At 33.3% G+C, this 18,136-nt stretch overlaps 1 protein-coding gene across 5 annotated transcripts in view; it reads left to right on the top strand.

The window, feature by feature from the left end:
- The first annotated feature begins 546 nt into the window (after window positions 1-546).
- The window catches only part of LOC149799455 (baculoviral IAP repeat-containing protein 7-like), a 47,453-nt gene continuing 29,863 nt past the window's right edge, over window positions 547-18,136 (top strand). For 3 of the 5 annotated variants that reach the window (XM_089958812.1, XM_089958814.1, XM_089958816.1), the window contains exons 1-5: window positions 547-658; window positions 6,841-7,087; window positions 9,200-9,363; window positions 13,298-13,340; window positions 17,453-17,605. In XM_089958812.1, coding sequence (XP_089814938.1) covers window positions 6,955-7,087; window positions 9,200-9,363; window positions 13,298-13,340; window positions 17,453-17,605 — 493 coding nt within the window. In that variant the 5' untranslated portion in view covers window positions 547-658; window positions 6,841-6,954. Of the gene's footprint in view, window positions 659-1,677; window positions 1,825-6,840; window positions 7,088-7,344; window positions 7,458-9,199; window positions 9,364-13,297; window positions 13,341-17,452; window positions 17,606-18,136 lie in introns of those variants that run through there. The other 2 variants (XM_089958813.1, XM_089958817.1) reach the window with 2 other exon arrangements.

Genomic DNA, 18,136 nt, shown 5'->3' on the forward strand with positions numbered 1-18,136 from the left:
TTTTTAGTATAAGGGAGCAGTCATTTTAGTTTCTGGCGTGCTTAAATCATGTACAATTTCCATAAGCACAATATCCAAATAAATGTCAGCCACATTACATTAAAGCAGCACATATATATGCCAACATTCTCTTCACTGTGCATGTTTCAAATGCAAACAGCTTCACCTTACATTACATCACTCTCTGGTAAGTATATATTAACTAGTGATCGCCCCCCTCAGTTATAAATCCCAATCAACTGAACAAAAGATTTATATTTTTAGATCGGGTTTTTAGGGAATTTCCGAATTGTTTATCTCTTATCTTTGCCTACAAGTTTTATCGTATAAGCTTAGCTAAGTGTAACCTAAACAAATTTTACACATAACTTCATGGCAACCAAAAGTATCATTTTTCTACATGCCTTACTTGGAACAAAATTAAAATAAATCAGTTTCTTCTTTGAAAACAGTGTACTTTAAAATTAGGTCTGGAATATATGCTTTAAGTATCTAACCAATTCTATCATATGCGGTACTTTGTCAGGCAAAACTAATGAATGTCTTACAGAGCTGCGTATCGGATGTTACTCCTAGATGTACTTACTCATTTGAGCGATTTACCTCACTTCTTTATGAAGAAAATACCTTAATAACTGAAATTAAGTAAATTATGCAGGTATGTAGTGATCTAAACTAACATTCCATTTTTCTTTTTTTTTTTTTTATAGTAGTGCGAAAGAAAACTATTGTAATAAAAGTTCAACGCTGTGGATGGAGATCCTAGCCATACATGTAAGACCTCGACGCTGATATTTATGTTTTGTGCGTTAGGTAGCACTAAACCATAAATAACATGTGATACGTCTGACATGTAGGGCTATGGACATCCCAAACGTAAGAACATCTACCAGGTATGGGGTACATCATTTATAATCCGAGATCAATCAGCCCCACCCCCCCACCTCAATTCTGTGTTGATACTGTTGGACGATAGGTGGTTCAAATTTTGCTGCATGCCGATCTGTTTGGAACACAGCTGCACACAGTAGAAACAGATACCGGCATTTGGTAACAGCCATATATAGCACGAAGTTCCAAACTGGCACAGGAGAAACGGTTGTGTTATTCCACGTTGATTTACAAGTCGCTAACATTGGATTTGATCTTGAAATAGTATGTACATATCGCCAAAAGAACCCTTCAGCTGATGGTAGTTCAACAGCTCTGAGAAATACCGGTAACTGTGTAAAATATATATCAATCTGTGCTGACAAGAGTGGCAGCAGATTTTTGCATGTTTTACAGTCATTATTATAGGTGAACGACTGATTTATCGGTTAGAGCTATCTGATTTCAGCTAAGTAAACACTGTGGAGATCCCAAACATAAGAACGTACAGGTATGGGTAGGCTGATAAATCATCTATTCACCCGTGATGCCATTGATTTTTGGGAGAGAGGCTGATATCACCTATTCATTAAAAACTGAATTTATCTGCATTCAAATTTGGTTGCACCTATCGGTGTACATTTTATACACATACCAGTAATTCTCGTGGCTGTGCAGCTACTGTCGGCTAAAGGTGACGTGCATTATATATCCGAAGCAGATCATGTTTGGTGACTTGTAAATCCACCTGGAATAGCACAACCATCTGTCCCGTGGCCATTTTGAATTTCGCGCTTGATGTGGCTGTTACCAATTACCAGTATGTGTCTAAAGTGTATGCAGGTTTCTTCTGGAATGATATGCATGCAGCAAAATTGCACATTTTATTGAACAGGTCACATCAGATCCCCATATTGTATCAACAGATTGGGGGGGTTGATTTATTGGACTAAGGTATGGGCTAGAATCACTTTGGTATGCAGCATCAAAATTATAGTATTCTCTTCCCAATAATTTACAAACACCTTCAGATTGTAACAGTTTTGAATGCCTATTAAAGACCTGGTCTGGGAGCTTACTGATTTAATGCTCATAATGCAGACATAAGTAAATAAGTTGCTACTGCTATCAAAATCGTCTGCATACGTAACATTTAGTTTTTCGTAATGCTTGTAGCTGTCTGATTGCCATAAATTGCTCCATATCATAACGTATGGGTCATTGGGTAGTTTATTTAATTATAGGAAACAAACCCTCTAGAATTTTTTAACAATTTAAGTTGACATTGTTTTCAAAATTGCCCATAGTTTTTGGAACTGAGCTTTGTTTTTCATTTGTCACACTTGAATGTAAATTTTTATTGCCTCACGGGATAGTTACATATGGCCTCACTGGATGGTGACATATTTTGACACCCCCAACCCTAAGTTGTTCAGATAGGGCCTAAAACATGTAAACGTTGCGGTTATAAATTCACACATAAGCTAAATCTACAGTTTGGTTCAGGGGCCTCAAGTGGCTTACCATTACTTGTCATTGCCATCTCACCTCTGTCTGCGTGGGTTTGAGTCTCGGGCTCAGCCAGTGTGGGTATGTGAGAAAGCTTGCCACTAGCTTCTCGTGGGTCGGTGGTTCTTTCTGGAGTTATTCTGGGTTCTTCCTTCACCACTGATGCTGGTTGCCATGTATAGCATATCTTGTGCTGAAAAATGGCATTAAACCCTACAACAACAACAATGATTTGGTTTACGTTTACTTTGGGTTAAAGGTCTGAAAATGGTTGTTCTTGTTTGGTGACTGACTTCCACAGTTAGACTTGCATTTAAGATCTATGTGTAACTTAGGCAGCAAATGAACTACCATCTTGTTTTACATATTTGTGTCTGCTGCATTATTAAATATCTCAGCATTGAGATGGGTAACCTTTGATTAGAAGCATGCCAGTTCGTTACAATACCAGTAAACTTTAAACATGCATAAGGTTAATAATGATTGTTTTGAGTTGACTTTTCACAGGAAAATATAAAAAATAACTCTTTGCAGTTAAAAAAAATGAATGTAAAGGATGTGCTGGGGGAAGTGTTGGATCAGTGTAAAACTGTTGGTTGTGCAATGAATTAGCCTAAATGGTTTTATTAAATCTGACAAGAATGCTTTTTGGAAAAAATCCTTTGTTATTTTTTATTTGTAACTTTTAAGCTAGAATTACTATCATTTTTCTGCAGTCCCATGAAAATTCAAAAAAATTTAAATTGCCATTGAAATGCATTATAATGGCAGATAAAGGACATGTGGTACTTAATGCTAATTGAACAGATGCCTAAGGCACCATACATTATCAGTGAGGGATCTATCAAGTTAGTGTACCAGGTTTATTCAAGTTGTTTTTGAGTGCATATCAAGTATGTGTCTTCATATTTCTGCACTTATATTTGTGACAACATCTCTATTCCCTTTGCACTGGAAGACTTTGTGCCATGCCATCTTTCATTTAGTCAAACACTACATATTTATTTTACCTTTGGCTTTAATGTAAAAAGCATCTTGTACAGTCATTCATTGTAATAAAGTCATCAGCATTTGGCACAACCATTGTATCTGCAGGGGCAAACTGGTTCTAACCTCTTAGCTGGCATATGATTACTTCTCAGCAAATATACTGGCTGCCATGTTGTAGTTGTTGCAGGGTTTAAGACCCTTTTTCAGCACAAGATAGGCTATACATGGTGGCCAGTATACCTGATGGAGGAAGAACCCTGGAAAACACCGGCAAGAAACACAGACCCATGAGAAGCTACTGGCAAGATTTCTCACATACCCACACTTGCCTAGCCTAAGACTCGAACCCATGCAGACAAAGGTGAGATGGCAGTGATCCATAACGGTGAGTGCTTTAGACCACTCGGCCACTTGGGGCCCACTGGCCACCATGTATAGTCTATCATGTACTGAAAATGATATTAAACTCCACAAAACAAACAAACTATTGCACTTGGCAATCAATAACTTCTACATAAGAATATAGTGTCTAATATAAATTGCTGTCTTGACTTAAACTAGTACCCAGAATGTCTTTACAGTAGAATGCAGTTTTTATATTTCAATTAGATTCAGGAGCAGGTTATAAATATGGAAGTAAATGTCGCAGTAGTAGGAATAGAGGCCTAAGTTTGGAGTAATTGTTTCATGGGTCCTTGATGATTAAATTGACAAGCTTAGTACTGGTAGTTTTGATTAAATCACATTGTTAGCTTCACGAAGACAAGTTTTATTTTAGGTTAAGATACGACACAAGATTTATCTTATACAGTGTCAAACAGATTTGAAGTGCATATCATTATTGTGACCAAAGCTACAAAGCCCCTTTGTCCACATATTTTTTCGCATACAATTTTTTGTTTTTGGCAATTACTATTTTCATTGTTATTTGAATACAAAGTGTCTGCAAAAACGTTGATTCAGAATGGGTACCACTAATCAAATGTATTAGTGTTTCCTTTACCCTTATTTGGCAATCAATGTCCCCCAAGTTTTTAATTTTACCACCATATCTGGCACCAGTTTTATTTTTCTTCTTCACTGTTTGACCCTCAGTTCTGCCACAAAGGGTATTTGTAGCCCTCAGTCATGCTCCTCTAGGGGAAACATTTTGTTCAAAGCCCCTTTTGTACAAATATTTTGATTTTTTTTTTGGGGGGGGTAATTATTATTTGCATAGTAATTTGAATAAAGTTACCAATAACTGTGCATGTATTATAAATTATCTCACCATAATTTGCTTTATTATCATCATGATCCCTAAATGCAAAGGAATACACCTTATCTTTCATTAATTGTCTTGAAATATAGCATAAAAATCAAACTGCCATGATGAAGTAGGAACATAACCGGAAGACATGTTCTAATATGATGGCAACTATGCTTGGTCGGAATCACACAGATTACAATAATGATTAGTGCAGATACCTCTCTTAATCTTGAATATTAAGAACAGAAGTTGAGACCAAAGGTCAGCTGAATACCAGCCACCCATTATTTCAAAATTTACAGCATTATTTATTGACTGGGTTAATTGTCTTTCCTAGAATGGGAATTTAATTATTTTTTTTAAAGTAAAAAAAATATAAATAAAAAGAATTAGGTGTTCAAGCTTATAAGAAAGTTTGTAGATAAGAAATGATTTTTTTATTAAAAAAATTGGATGCCACTGTGAGCCATTTTGTTTGGAAAAGGTTACACACAAATAAAAAAGACAAATGTGGATATTTATACTTAAGATTGTTCATTGATATATTAATTCAGTATTGCCAAGAAGTGAATTACAATTATAGATAGACAATTTATCATTTTAAAAGATCATTCAATGAGACTTTTACATAGTGATGGACGGGAAGAAGGCGATATATGCAGCATCAATGCTGTTCCAGATTATCAGAAAAGATGAATTCAAGAGATGTGCATTCTTCTTGCCTATACAGATTGAAATTTTGCATTGCAGACCATTTGATTTAGTTTTTATTCAAATTACATGTACTAGTATCTTATTTACATAGAGTTTCAAGGTCTGAATGCAATTGTTGCCACACAATGAAAAAGTAAGACTTGGAAAGTACTTTGAGCAAACATTTTCCATAATGTATAGTATAATATATTCAGTGCCACTTCAGTGTACATACAACATATCAATGCATGTACATATCTTTATTGGGAGTTGTTAAATCAGTAAACAGGGAGTGGATGTAGGATTGTTTGAGCTGTTGGCATCCGACTTTGATGTCCTGATTAAAATAATAATAAAGAATGGTGGCCTTTATATTCCATGAAGTTTACACCTCAGTTTTTAAGTGAAAGATCAGGTGCCATGGTAATGCAGTTAGTCAATTATACACATAATCTAGTGGTAGCAGGTTGAATGCCCATCCAGGCCAGCCTGGGTTGAATGCCTCATCTTTTCCATGAGAAAGGAACATAGCTCCCATTTCCTCCACGTCATACCTAATAATGTCTTAAAAATGGCATTAGAACAATATAAAAAAATGCAAGATCAAAAGTGACTGTCATTATTCTAGTTTTCCATGGCACCCTTTGAGAATTTGATCAAGTGAAGATGTGAACTCATTCTCAAAGTGCTGCTGAGAATATATTTCAGCTCATGGTTTGATGACTTTATAGAGTGTAAACCACATACCGGCATGACAGTAGAAATGAAAATGAAATTCACCTACCTTTCACTTGTTTCTAAGAGGGTTAATTTTAATGGCCCTGATGTATAAAGAGTTAAATATTGTTTTTTTTCATATCTTAACAAATGCACAAATAACATCTACTGTATCTGATGATGTTTCCAAATATACGTAAGTTTGCTTTGGATGAAATAGTGCTCTGGTTGAATGTTGCCTCTTGCACCACGTGGAGAAAATACTGTAATATCTATGAAACAATGGTAACCTGGGCAGTCATCTGTGTCATCTTCCCCATATGACAGACCCGCCTAGCTTTTTACTGCATGCAATGTGTATTCCCAGCTGATTGTCATTAGATTTGCCTTTCATTACTGTTTTAAAAAAATTGCCACCAGTGAAGAAAATAATTTTATGTTCATGACATTTCAAATTACAGATTTAGCCTACAGGAACAGTGAAAAATCAAGAATGTTATCAAATTTCCCACACATGGGAGAAGGATAATACATATATGCAGGAGTGTTAAAATATTTCTTTAAAATGAATCGTTTTGATGGGTGTATACAGAAAGATTACCATTTACATCTTTTGAATTTTTCCTCTGCTCAACAAAACATAAAGTTGGAAACTTCTAAAGGGTTTCCAATCAAATATACCAAAAACTTAAGCTCTGATTAGATAAACATGATATAAATAATTTTGTCTTCATTAATAACCAATATACTCTTTCTAGACTACTGGTTTGATTGTAATTCATTCAGGCAGAAGGTAAAATATCTCCTTTCAGGTTCTGCAGTAATCAAAGCAGAGGATCATCTCTACTTGCACCTTATATCAAGAGCATTACAGTATTCACTTTTGAAGTGTTGCTGTTGGCAATTTGAAAGCAAGATCTTCCAGTATGGGTGACTCTGAACAACCAAAATATCCTAAATTTGAGAGCTATGATATTCGTGTAGCCTCCTACGCTACTTGGACACAATATTATCAATTTGACATAGATGCCTTGGCTCAAGCTGGTTTTCATAACAATGGTAAATATAAAAATTTTGATTAATTTAAAATGATTGTTCGTTTATAAACTGTATTTTTCAAGAAATAAAGTTTTGTTTTCTGTAAGAGAAAAATAATGTTGGGTGCTATTAGTATTGCAAACAAATTCTTCAAAAAAGGCTGAAGCATCAGTTTGCTCACAAATACATGTACAAAGGTAACTTACTATTTTCTTGTTGTTCAAATGGTATTATACTTTTAGAATAAAAACATTCACTGGATAATTTCTCAATTTCAGCCTCTGCCTATTATCTGTTAGTTGTGCCAGATTTAACAAATAATGGGTTACTTGACAGAAGGATCTTCTTTACTGTCTTCCATGGTACAAGTGTAATTGTAATGTGTGTGTATGTAAGTATATGCATGTTTGAGAATCAAAGAGATTTTTTGAAAATCAACATCCTTGTACAGTATTGTTTCTAACTTAAAGTTTTAGATTCACATAGTATCATGCAGCTACCAATATTACACATATTTTGTTATGACTCGATAGTCTTTAGCTAAGTGACAGAAAAGGGTGAAAACCAGCATGTTTTATAAAATTCAACAAATATTTTATTTATCAAGAATACAAAGTGAAAATTTAACAGTAACTTACATTATTGTGAATTGAATCCCAAATAGTCCTGAAAGTTCTACCATAAGTCCAAATGTATAAAGTTCCAATCAAATTCCAGCGGTGTTCTAAATGAAATCCAATATTGAATGTGCTGATGTGTTAGTGACCTGGAATGTGTCAGCATTTTAATAGTCATTTGATGTATCACAATACTATAATCAAAAATGTCTTGACTGAATTCACCATTACTCCAAATTAATGATTTAGTCCAAGAAGTATTATTGAGCACTTTGTATTTCCAATGAATAATTTAAATAATAAAATCCACCCAAACTAAAAACTGAATACAACAATAAGATTGGTTTTACTTTCAGATGTCAAGATATAAATGAGTAGTTTTCCAAGTAAACAATTTTATATACCCATCTACTTGACCTAGGTCACAATTTAATTTACTAATTTCTGGAAATACTCTATCATCCCAATGGAATTTAGTTTTTAGAGCCTTCAAAGGTCAGAATCAAGACTGTATTTATAACTCAAACCAGAGTAAACATGTTTTCAATTAATAATAATCATGGAAAAAGTAAGTAACAATCCAATTAAATATGCATAACAATTTATACATTTATCCTATATGCTACATAAAGTTGTTATCTGTAACCATGCACCTCTGTAGAAGTATCAAAGAGCTTCCTTCAAATATACTGTAGTTACCTGTGATCATTCATTGGTCTTAACAAGCATGAGGCTATATATTTGACCTGAGCCTGTACCCATAAAATATTACACCTGGACTATACATAAATGCTAGCACATGTAGAACTTCCTCAATTATAATTAGGCTAATCTGACTTGCATTTCATGCATTAGTAATTTGGTCTTTTAAATCATGTGCAATCAGTATTTTAGACATTGTAAGTCTCATACCTTTGAATAAAAAATATAATACATTCAGGGCTTCCAGTATTTGTTGCTGGATTTCAGCTTTCAGCTTAAAAAATATAGGCTAGATTTATGTTTTTAGTTAAATATTTAGTCTAAGGCTTTTATTGTTAAGTCATGTAGTAAGCTTTAATACACGTATGAGCCGACTGTTCTACATGCAAGCTTAGGTTTCCTATCCTCAGGATCTAAAACTTTTGTTTTTGTGCTGCTAGTCTCTTATTTTATCCATCTCATATTCGAAGCTTCACTCATTTATTGAACACGAGATCTACTTTGATTACGCTTTTCATGCTTGATTTGCTCCATAAATAGGTTATACATCAGCACATATCTTTGGAATAACTGTTATTGTGATCACAAAGCATTCAGCTTTGCTCAGTTTTCAATGACTGTTATAATATTGTCAGAAAAACATTGCTATGAATTTTTTTATACTTTTACATATTTTATATTTCCAGACAACCATTTTAATTTTTTTAATTTGCAATAATTCTTTGAATTGAAATGTAGTTTTTGCTAGCAGAAATAAAAAAATCTTGATGTGGTTAACTTATGTCGTCATGATCTGAGAAATATTTTGTTTTAGGTGATGGTACCACTGATGTTATCCAGCTGAGATGTTTTTATTGTGGCAAAGAGTTCAACAACATGTCTCCCGAAGATGACTTTCTCTTCCATCACTTTAAATTGTCTCGAAATTGTCATTACCTAAGACAGAAACTTGGAACAAATAGGATCAAGGAGTACGAGGTATAATTTTTTTAACCTCTAATGGCCTTAAGAACTCCAATTACTAATGATATGGAAGAATGGGAAGCAGCTTAGAGATGAGTGAACATAAAGTAGGGGATATATGGGTTTTGGCTGGCAAAAATTGGTTGGTAATAAAAGTAATTTTTTTGTGAGAAGAATCTTTTGAAATTTTATCCTAGCTATAGCTGACAAAAATAGAGACACTGTTTTACTGATGGAATTTCAATCCTTTTACAGACTTGAAAACTTTGTTACTGAAATTAACACTCGACTCTTCGATGCATAATTGAAAACACATGTAGAGCCACACCTCGTATGGTTTTCTTTAAACAGAAGCTGTCATTAAGGATGTGTCTGTATTGATAAAAGTAGGTTTGATCATGAGCATTCAGAAACTTAAAGTTATTGAATTTTTATTATCATGGTTTTTGCATAGGTTAACCATGGGAGTTGAATTAATACCGTGAATCCTTAAGGCCAGTCAAGCTTGTTTTGTGTTCACTTCCTGCATCATCTCTTTGTTGGTGTGTGATTGTGAGCATTGCTACTCAGACAAATCCATGAGTAATCTGTTTAAACATTTGTCTTGGTAATGTATCTGACAGATTGGTTAAAGGACCTTCATAACATTTTGTTGCCATGTTGGAGTGAAGAGTTTTGCAATCAAGTTAGTTTTGTCAACACAATCTGTGTGTTGTAGAACAAAAAAGATCTTGATCAAACATTGTGTGTGGGTAAATCTTTAGCATAGATGATACAAAATTGATCATCAGTTATCTGCAACCATTCATTTGGGACCGTATTCGTAAATTACAGAATTACTCATATTAAACCTTACACTCAAGTACATGGATTTGAACTAGTGTTGTACCATTAGTACATACTTTTTGACATGAATCTGTGGACAGACTAGTCTGTACTCTTTCATGTTCAGAATAGTTAAAATTATGTGATGTTACGTATATCTGATTTAATTCTTATGTTTTAATTTTATTGTTTGTTGCCAGCTTTAAAAATTTATTTATTGTACATGCTGTTATAATATAATCCTGTTTATTTGATTTGGAAAATTTTTCAGAAAATAGTTTGACCTTGACTGATTCATTTGGTAAAAACTTAAAACTGACCTAGTTCTCGACCTTAATTAAAAATTAGCAACAGCTGTGTGAACATTAGTTTTATTGTGGAAATAATAAGGGCCAGACTGAGGCTGTATTGGATATGCAACCATAGGCTTGTAAATACTTTTTAGTGAAGTAAATAATTTTTTTCTTTTTTTATTCTTGATTGGTTTTTGTCAGGGCCATGCTGAGAATACATGATGTAAACATGATCAATGACCATCATATGGGTACGCATTCTGCGTCTCCAGATTGCTGTATAACCATTGTTTTAGAGAAATAATCTAAGTCAGACTTCTAAACAATGAGACATAAAGGTGTTTCTTTTGTTGTGTCATTTTGGGAATTAAATTTTAATGTTTATCCAAATTATTTGGATTCTAAAAGATTAATTCGTTCTCTGGAACTATTCTGAGTGCTCATGCAGAATTCTTGAACAAAGAAATTGTATTAATTCAAACACTGGATTATTTCTTGTGTTTCTACAAGGAACTGTTGACTTCAACACAGTACAGGTTGCAGCATACATCATTGCCTTCCATCTTGGATTCTTCATCGGGACTTAAATTTGAAATCATTAGAACATTTTATTATTAAGACTTCTAAAATTTTATTAATGGATTATATTTGGATTAATTTGGATTTGATTCTTAAAACTGTAAGTTCTTATTTTTTCGTTTGTTCAGTATTTTTCCAGGGAAATAAATTATTTGTTAATTTGTTCAAAGCTTGTTGTTTTCACTCTTTCTTGTGTTACTGTTTATTCGAGCCTAAACGCGTAACATAAAAGTGACTAAAGTGACCTAATGAGTCAGTCTTGGAATATAAAAAGTCATGTATTCAAAACAATCTCCATTTTAAATGACACGTTCCACTTGTGAACTATTCATAGTTCTGAAGTAGGATGATACATTAGGAATATCTTGAATATTAACTTAGGAAGAACACGTACATTGTCTTAAAAAATGGAGGAATCAGATTAAAATTTCAAAGAAACTCTCAATTGAATATGTGAATGTAAATGAAGTATGTAAAATATAATGTATTAAATCCATTATTTGTCAGCAAATTAGATTTTCTGTATGACTTCAGTCACGTTTTCTTGGATAAACCTGATCAAAATGTGTACAATACCAGTTGGGCAACCTTACAAACAATACTGTAGGAAGACAGAAATTGGCATCATACATTAAACTTGAATAAACCAAATGGATGCCCCAGATTTAATTGATGTCTCAAATTGTAATCAGTGTGTGCTTGTGACACTCCACAGCAGCAGATTTTTAGCATCGGTGCAAAAGAACAAAACAGACTTCATGACAGATTTGTTAAATGATGTACCATCTTCCTTGCTAAAATAAAAGTCTCTAGAAATGATAAGAAGTCGTGGACCACAAAGTGTTCAATGCTACAAAAGGGTGTTACATATTAAAATTTAAATCAGTAATAAAATACTGAAATAAACTTATAGATTGGATGTATTTTTATAGTTTTATATCCAGATTCTTGTATTATTTTTAAGGCCGACATTCCTATTTCATATCACCAGGGTTTGCATTGCTGGTTTTGGTGTAGATTTATTCAGGCCTTTTTTGGGGATTGACTTATTAAAAACCACATGGTTATCATGTTATTTCATGTTATTTCTTTATGATTTGGATAATCAGCTCACAATAACTTTGATTTTGAAAGAAAAATATAACAGCTTAGTTAAATGTATTTCCCTAAATGACAGCATGTGAATACAAAATTGAATGTTCCCTAGCTGAAGAAAATATGATCATTCTTTAAGAAAATCTTGAACATGTTAGATATTTGTCAGTTTGCATCATGGGGTTCAGGGTTACAGAAAATAACTTAGCTTTCATTCCATAATTGCCTCTTTTTTTTGTGAAACTTTTCTTTAGATATTTAGCCAAAAGCTGACTTTGTGTTTAGGGTTAATAGTTAACAAATTAATATCATTGTCACTTTACAGTCTGACATGAATTCTTCAGTTAATAAACATTTAAAATGCATTAAAGTTGAAATCTGCCATTATTAAAGTGGCATTTCATGTGTGTCTACCTAAAACTGTGTAAAATTTTGGGTTTTTGAGAGTAAACATTTTATTGCTATAGCTTTTGACAAGCTTGTTTTTTAGTTACTATTTTACAAGGCCTCAGAAGAACTCACTTGTCAGCATTCAGTCATAGTGACTTTCTTGTTAAGGTCCTCTTCAGAAATGTATGTGTACAGAAAAAGTTTGGTTGCAAAAATGCAAGCAAATTCTTGGTATAAATGAAAACACCAATCATGCCAATAAGTGAGACTAAATACTTGTATAACAAGAAGTTTTTATTATTTGCAACTGATTTTGTCATTATTTTTATTAGTCAGTGAGAAAGATTTAGCATTCATAAAAATTTATTTAGCGGTATCAAATCATTGGGATGACTTTATCATTTACTCTAAATATTGTACCTTTTCTCATGACATTAACCTTAAAAGCATACTTTATTTCAAGAAATCATTATTTTTCTTTTTAAGTAAAAGACAACTAATTATTTGCTCTTTTGAAATTATTAGGAAACACCCTTCAACATACAGTTATAGATGTTTGACTTGATCCCTTTCAAAAGCAGTGTTATATTAGTAGTTTATCCTTATATTTTTATATTTAATCTGTTAATTTATATCTTCTTTCTACACTAAAATATAATGACAACAAACTAATGGAAGTGTGATATCAATATTTAGTGTACGATGAGATTAAATTCCTGTGGTATATGTGACATCAGCTATTTGCATATTGATATATATTCTTTTAGGAGAAAATTCAAAGAGAAAACCTAAACCAACAGCAGGTACAAGGTAGGTAACACTTTTCCTTTCAATATTTTGCAACATTTTGTTGTTACATGCACATTTACTGTGTATTTTTAGATTATAAAGATCAATCTTCTCTTTTCTTCAGAGACCACTGTGGTGGTTCAGTGGTTATAACATCCAATTTGGATGTCAGAAGTCATGGGTTTGAACCCTGGCCAAGTCATGCCAAAGACTTATAAAAATGGTACTAACAGCTGCATTGCTAGGTGCTCAACACTAAGAGGTTAGTATTAGGACTGGTCGGCCTGGTGTCAGGATAATGTGACTGGGTGGGTCATCATGCTACATGCTACATGCCTGCGGCATGATGCCCCAGTACTAGACAACACTATAAATGACCACACTGAAGACATGATAGCAATTTGACTGAAAAATTGCTAAAGCTATGTTAAAAATCCAAATCACTCACACACACACATACACACACATTCTTGTATTTGGTGGATATTGAGGACTCAGGTATGGAACCGCATACCGAGGATATTTGTTTTGGCGATGTTAGAGCAACAAGAAATACAGTATAAATTAATAGCAAATGGTGATGTATCGAAGAGGGAACTATATTATCAATTCTAAGAAATATGAAATTTAACATTGCAAGTGAGGATGCACACATTTACACAAACATTCTGCATAATCCATGCAAACTTAGGACGCACACTATTTGAAAAAATCATGGAGACTGTGTTTGCATATCTACTCCAGTCTTAACAGTCTGATTGGAAGTTTGAAACAGTTTTTTTCTTCTTCTGCGTTACCTTCTTTGTAAAACATACAGAAAAAAGACTAAATTAATATGAATATTACAGTCTAATACAGCTCTTAATAAATGTTCTTTTAAGTAATATAAATACATGTTGGTCCAGTAGAACATCCTGAGCGTTTTGGTTATTGTTAAATTTGGGAGAAAAATATAGATTGATGCCTTGTGTTTACATTTTTTGTGTTGTTTTAATAAGACTTCATTTACAACAGAACTATTGATACAAACATAATTCATGATATGTTAAGCAAAGTCTGACTGAAGCAAGTACTATACATTTAAAAGGACATTGAATGCATTCATCAGTTTATGATGGCTTGCACATGAAGTCACAGGTCTTAAGAATGTGATACTGAAAAACATATTGCTGTAATTAAATGGTTCATTTTGGGACTTTTCCCTATCATAAGAATTATTCCTCTCTTTTATGTCATTTTTGTTCATCTTTTGCTTTTTTCTGGTGGCTGAACACCTTCAATAAAATGTCACATTTTTCCTGTCTTATAAGGAGGGAATTGTGCCTTGTTTTGAAATACGAGATGTTACAGTATAGCTGACGCGAATTATTTAAATTAAGAAAAGGAATGGCACAGTGTCCTTTATATAAAAAAGAACAAGAAACATGTTTCAAAACACATGCCTTTGTCCTGCCCACCACTAAAATTAAATGACCTCTCCCTAATAAAGAATAAAGACTTGACTTCAGCGGATGTTCTGCATGATCAAAGCTGTGGCTTATTACTAACTGTTATAAAATATTAGCGTCAGAAGATACAATGCGCAGAGTCAGATGGCTTCATTTGATGGGAACACATCTTTTCCAAGCTGAAACTAACATTATCTTCTAATGCTAATATTTAAACAGCTCCAGTTATGATCTCATCAGTCGTAAGTTTGGTAATTGGTCCTAATTAATCGGACCTACATGTATTGTTGAAATTAATAATAAGGCGGAAAATTTTCAAATCTGAGATGCCCATGCTAATATAAATGTTAATTCCCAACAAATGTACAGCATTCTGCTTGGATATGTCCATGTTTATTCAATTATTTGTTCATTCTTGTAAGGGAAAAAATATAAAAACTATTCTTATCATCATAGAAAAAGTAGTTGTATGGAAAGGATGTGTCAATAACGTAATCATAATAAATTGATCTAGTTCTTATAATTGTTTCGATGCAGATGTAAAATTTACAGTTTCCCGTTTGTGACTGTTGGAGCATTTGGCTAACAAGCACAAAAAAAACCTTAAAGAAAAAAGCATGCAGACTAATTTCTTTGAATAGGTTTTGCCGAGTTCTTTTGTGTGGTATACCACTTTGTAGTTTGTTACTGTGGTCGAGTTAATAAAGTGTGATGTCACATCATTTTTTTTAGTTCCTTATCAGATCAATTAGGATCAACTACCAAACTTACGTTGTTAATGATGAGACCTTTATGTGCTGTTAAGCAAAATGCACAAAATCGGATGGCTTCTTGTTATAGAAACACACCTTTTTGAGGCAGAAATTGTCTTCATCTTCTCATGCTAATATTTTATGACTGTGTTTATCTGCTGAAGTCAGTTCTTTGTTAGGGAATGGCATAAAACAATTATGACTATCGATGAATGAAAAATTAGTAGCCCATCAGACTATTAACATTATGAAAGTTACTTGTCCAACAGGAAATCTACTATCCTTGGGCTAGCGGACTACCGCTAATTTCGAGCCCTGATCTGAGTTTGATCAATCACTCTATCATATAATAAAAATTAGTTCTGTCAGTAACAGAATGGCTAAATGAATTTTGCATAATCATGTAACCCTATTTGTGAGAGAAAGCAAATCATTCACAAGTAATTTTTGTTTATGTAATTGATTAAATTGTATTTTGGATATGGGGTTTGTATTATTCTATTCTATACCTCTGCTCAGTTCTCTATTATCCTATTCCTTAATTTCATTGTTTATGTTATTAGTTACTTGATTCCACCAATAATACCATTGTTGATCATCTCCCAGATAATGAGAACAAAAAACCTTAAGGTCTCACTCATCAAACCCAGCACATTTTGTGTCATACATTATTCATCATCTTGTCTGTCAGCAGTTGCTTGTCACCATCACTGGTGTCCATATCTCTGATTTGATTTCAATCAGACGTAGAATATGAGCTCAGTACATATTAATTAGGTGAATGGTTAACCTTGTCACCACTCTGGAGTGGAGTGCAGATTTCTGATCCCATTTTGATCTGACTTGGAATATATACTGCGTCACTAAGATCTCAGAATGATTGAGATCTATGCATGCTAATGATATGCTGTTACACCTAATTTTATGAGTTGGTTAGGCCATATATATGATTCAGTTTGATCTTACTAGGGTATATTTTCTGTATGTCATTTGCTTTTGCAAGTGTTGTATTAATATGATTCATCCTTATTAATGAGGGCAATGAGAATGATCGTGAGTGTATCCCCTATTGCTGTATATAGACTATACTTAATCAATCAGATCATATAAGCAACAATATATATTTGAAGGCAGGAAAAGTTGAATTGTGAACAATTTACAATAATGTGGTACAGTAGAACTTGTCTTGAAAGACCACCCCTTCTGACAAAAACTAATGGTCTCTTAAAACAGGTGGTCTCCCATGAGAGGTAACAATACTGTATCTTCAATAAATCTGTGTAGGGAGAACATGGTTTCTCAAGACAGGTGGTCTTTCATAGCAGTGGTCTCTTAAAACAGGTTTTACTGTAGAGTAAAATTTATTTGTATTCTTCTTGTCTTTTTTAGTTAAATATTCTCTTCATAAAAGAAATAAAGTGAATGTTTTCCATTAACACATATTTTGTGCATATTCATACAGTGTGGTTGAGATCGTTAATAGAGCATAATATTTTTATAATCAATTTATATTTTAATGATTGTCAGTTAAATGTCCATTTTATTCTTATTGGTATGAATTATGTGCAGTCCAGACAAAAAAAGCTAAAAATTGCTCTCTCTCTCTCTCAATTTTCACAATACGTATCCTTGGCTTCCCAAATATGATACATGATTCACTCACATCAATATCACCATAATTACATGTAAAGCAAGGCCAGTCAAAGTCACCAAAAGATATAGACTGTGGTAAAAATCTTGTGCACTTGAAATATAACCATAAAATACAAAACAGAGCTGCACTTTTGACGTCCTCAAATAAAATTTCTCCAGGCTTAATTGCGATGTAGATCTTCATTTAATATGTTTCAGATATGCCAGTTGTACAGTGCTAAACTTATGGTACAATTAGAGGATTATATAAATATTCTAATACAGCCATATCTGTTACCAGCCTCAAGAAGTCCAGGAGAATGGACTGCATTGGACCGCATAAGAAGTCCTCAGTATGCAACATTATCTGCTAGATTGGGTACATTTGCACGCTGGCCTCCTGACATGACACAAACACCAGACCAATTAGCAAATGCTGGCTTCTACTACACAGGTAGATATAAGTTTGATAGTTAAGTGTTGAAGCTAGTAATCTTGGATGTGGGTCAGAAATAAATAGCTTGTCTGTGCTATTTAGTAAAATAAAAGTTCAGACAGGCACAGCATGGAAAACAATTTTTATATGAACTTGACTTTATTGTTTGCACTTTTAAACATATTAACCATAAAGTTTTGTGCTATTTTTGGATCTCCATATTGATATAAAAAAGTAACATGATGTCATACCATCACATTACCGATGCAGCCAACAGCACTAAAACATTATTATTACCTTTATGAGTACAAGTAAAATACATGTCAAGATCAATCATTTACACAGTGGTTTCATCTGAGTGCTGAACTTCAAAGGAAACTGATGCCACCATTGGGCAAGAAGGCTAACTAAGTCAAAAGACTGTAGAATCACTCCTTTGTTTGTAACAGCTTTGTGTACAGACCAACTTCAACAAACTATACTTGACAATAATAAATAGTACAGATAAGAATTAAAATACCTCTTCCACAACTGATATGTGCAATAGGT

The sequence above is a fragment of the Sinohyriopsis cumingii genome, chromosome 5 (genome assembly GCF_028554795.1).
Source record: "Sinohyriopsis cumingii isolate HCF-2022 chromosome 5, ASM2855479v2, whole genome shotgun sequence".
Lineage (NCBI taxonomy): Eukaryota > Metazoa > Mollusca > Bivalvia > Unionida > Unionidae > Sinohyriopsis > Sinohyriopsis cumingii.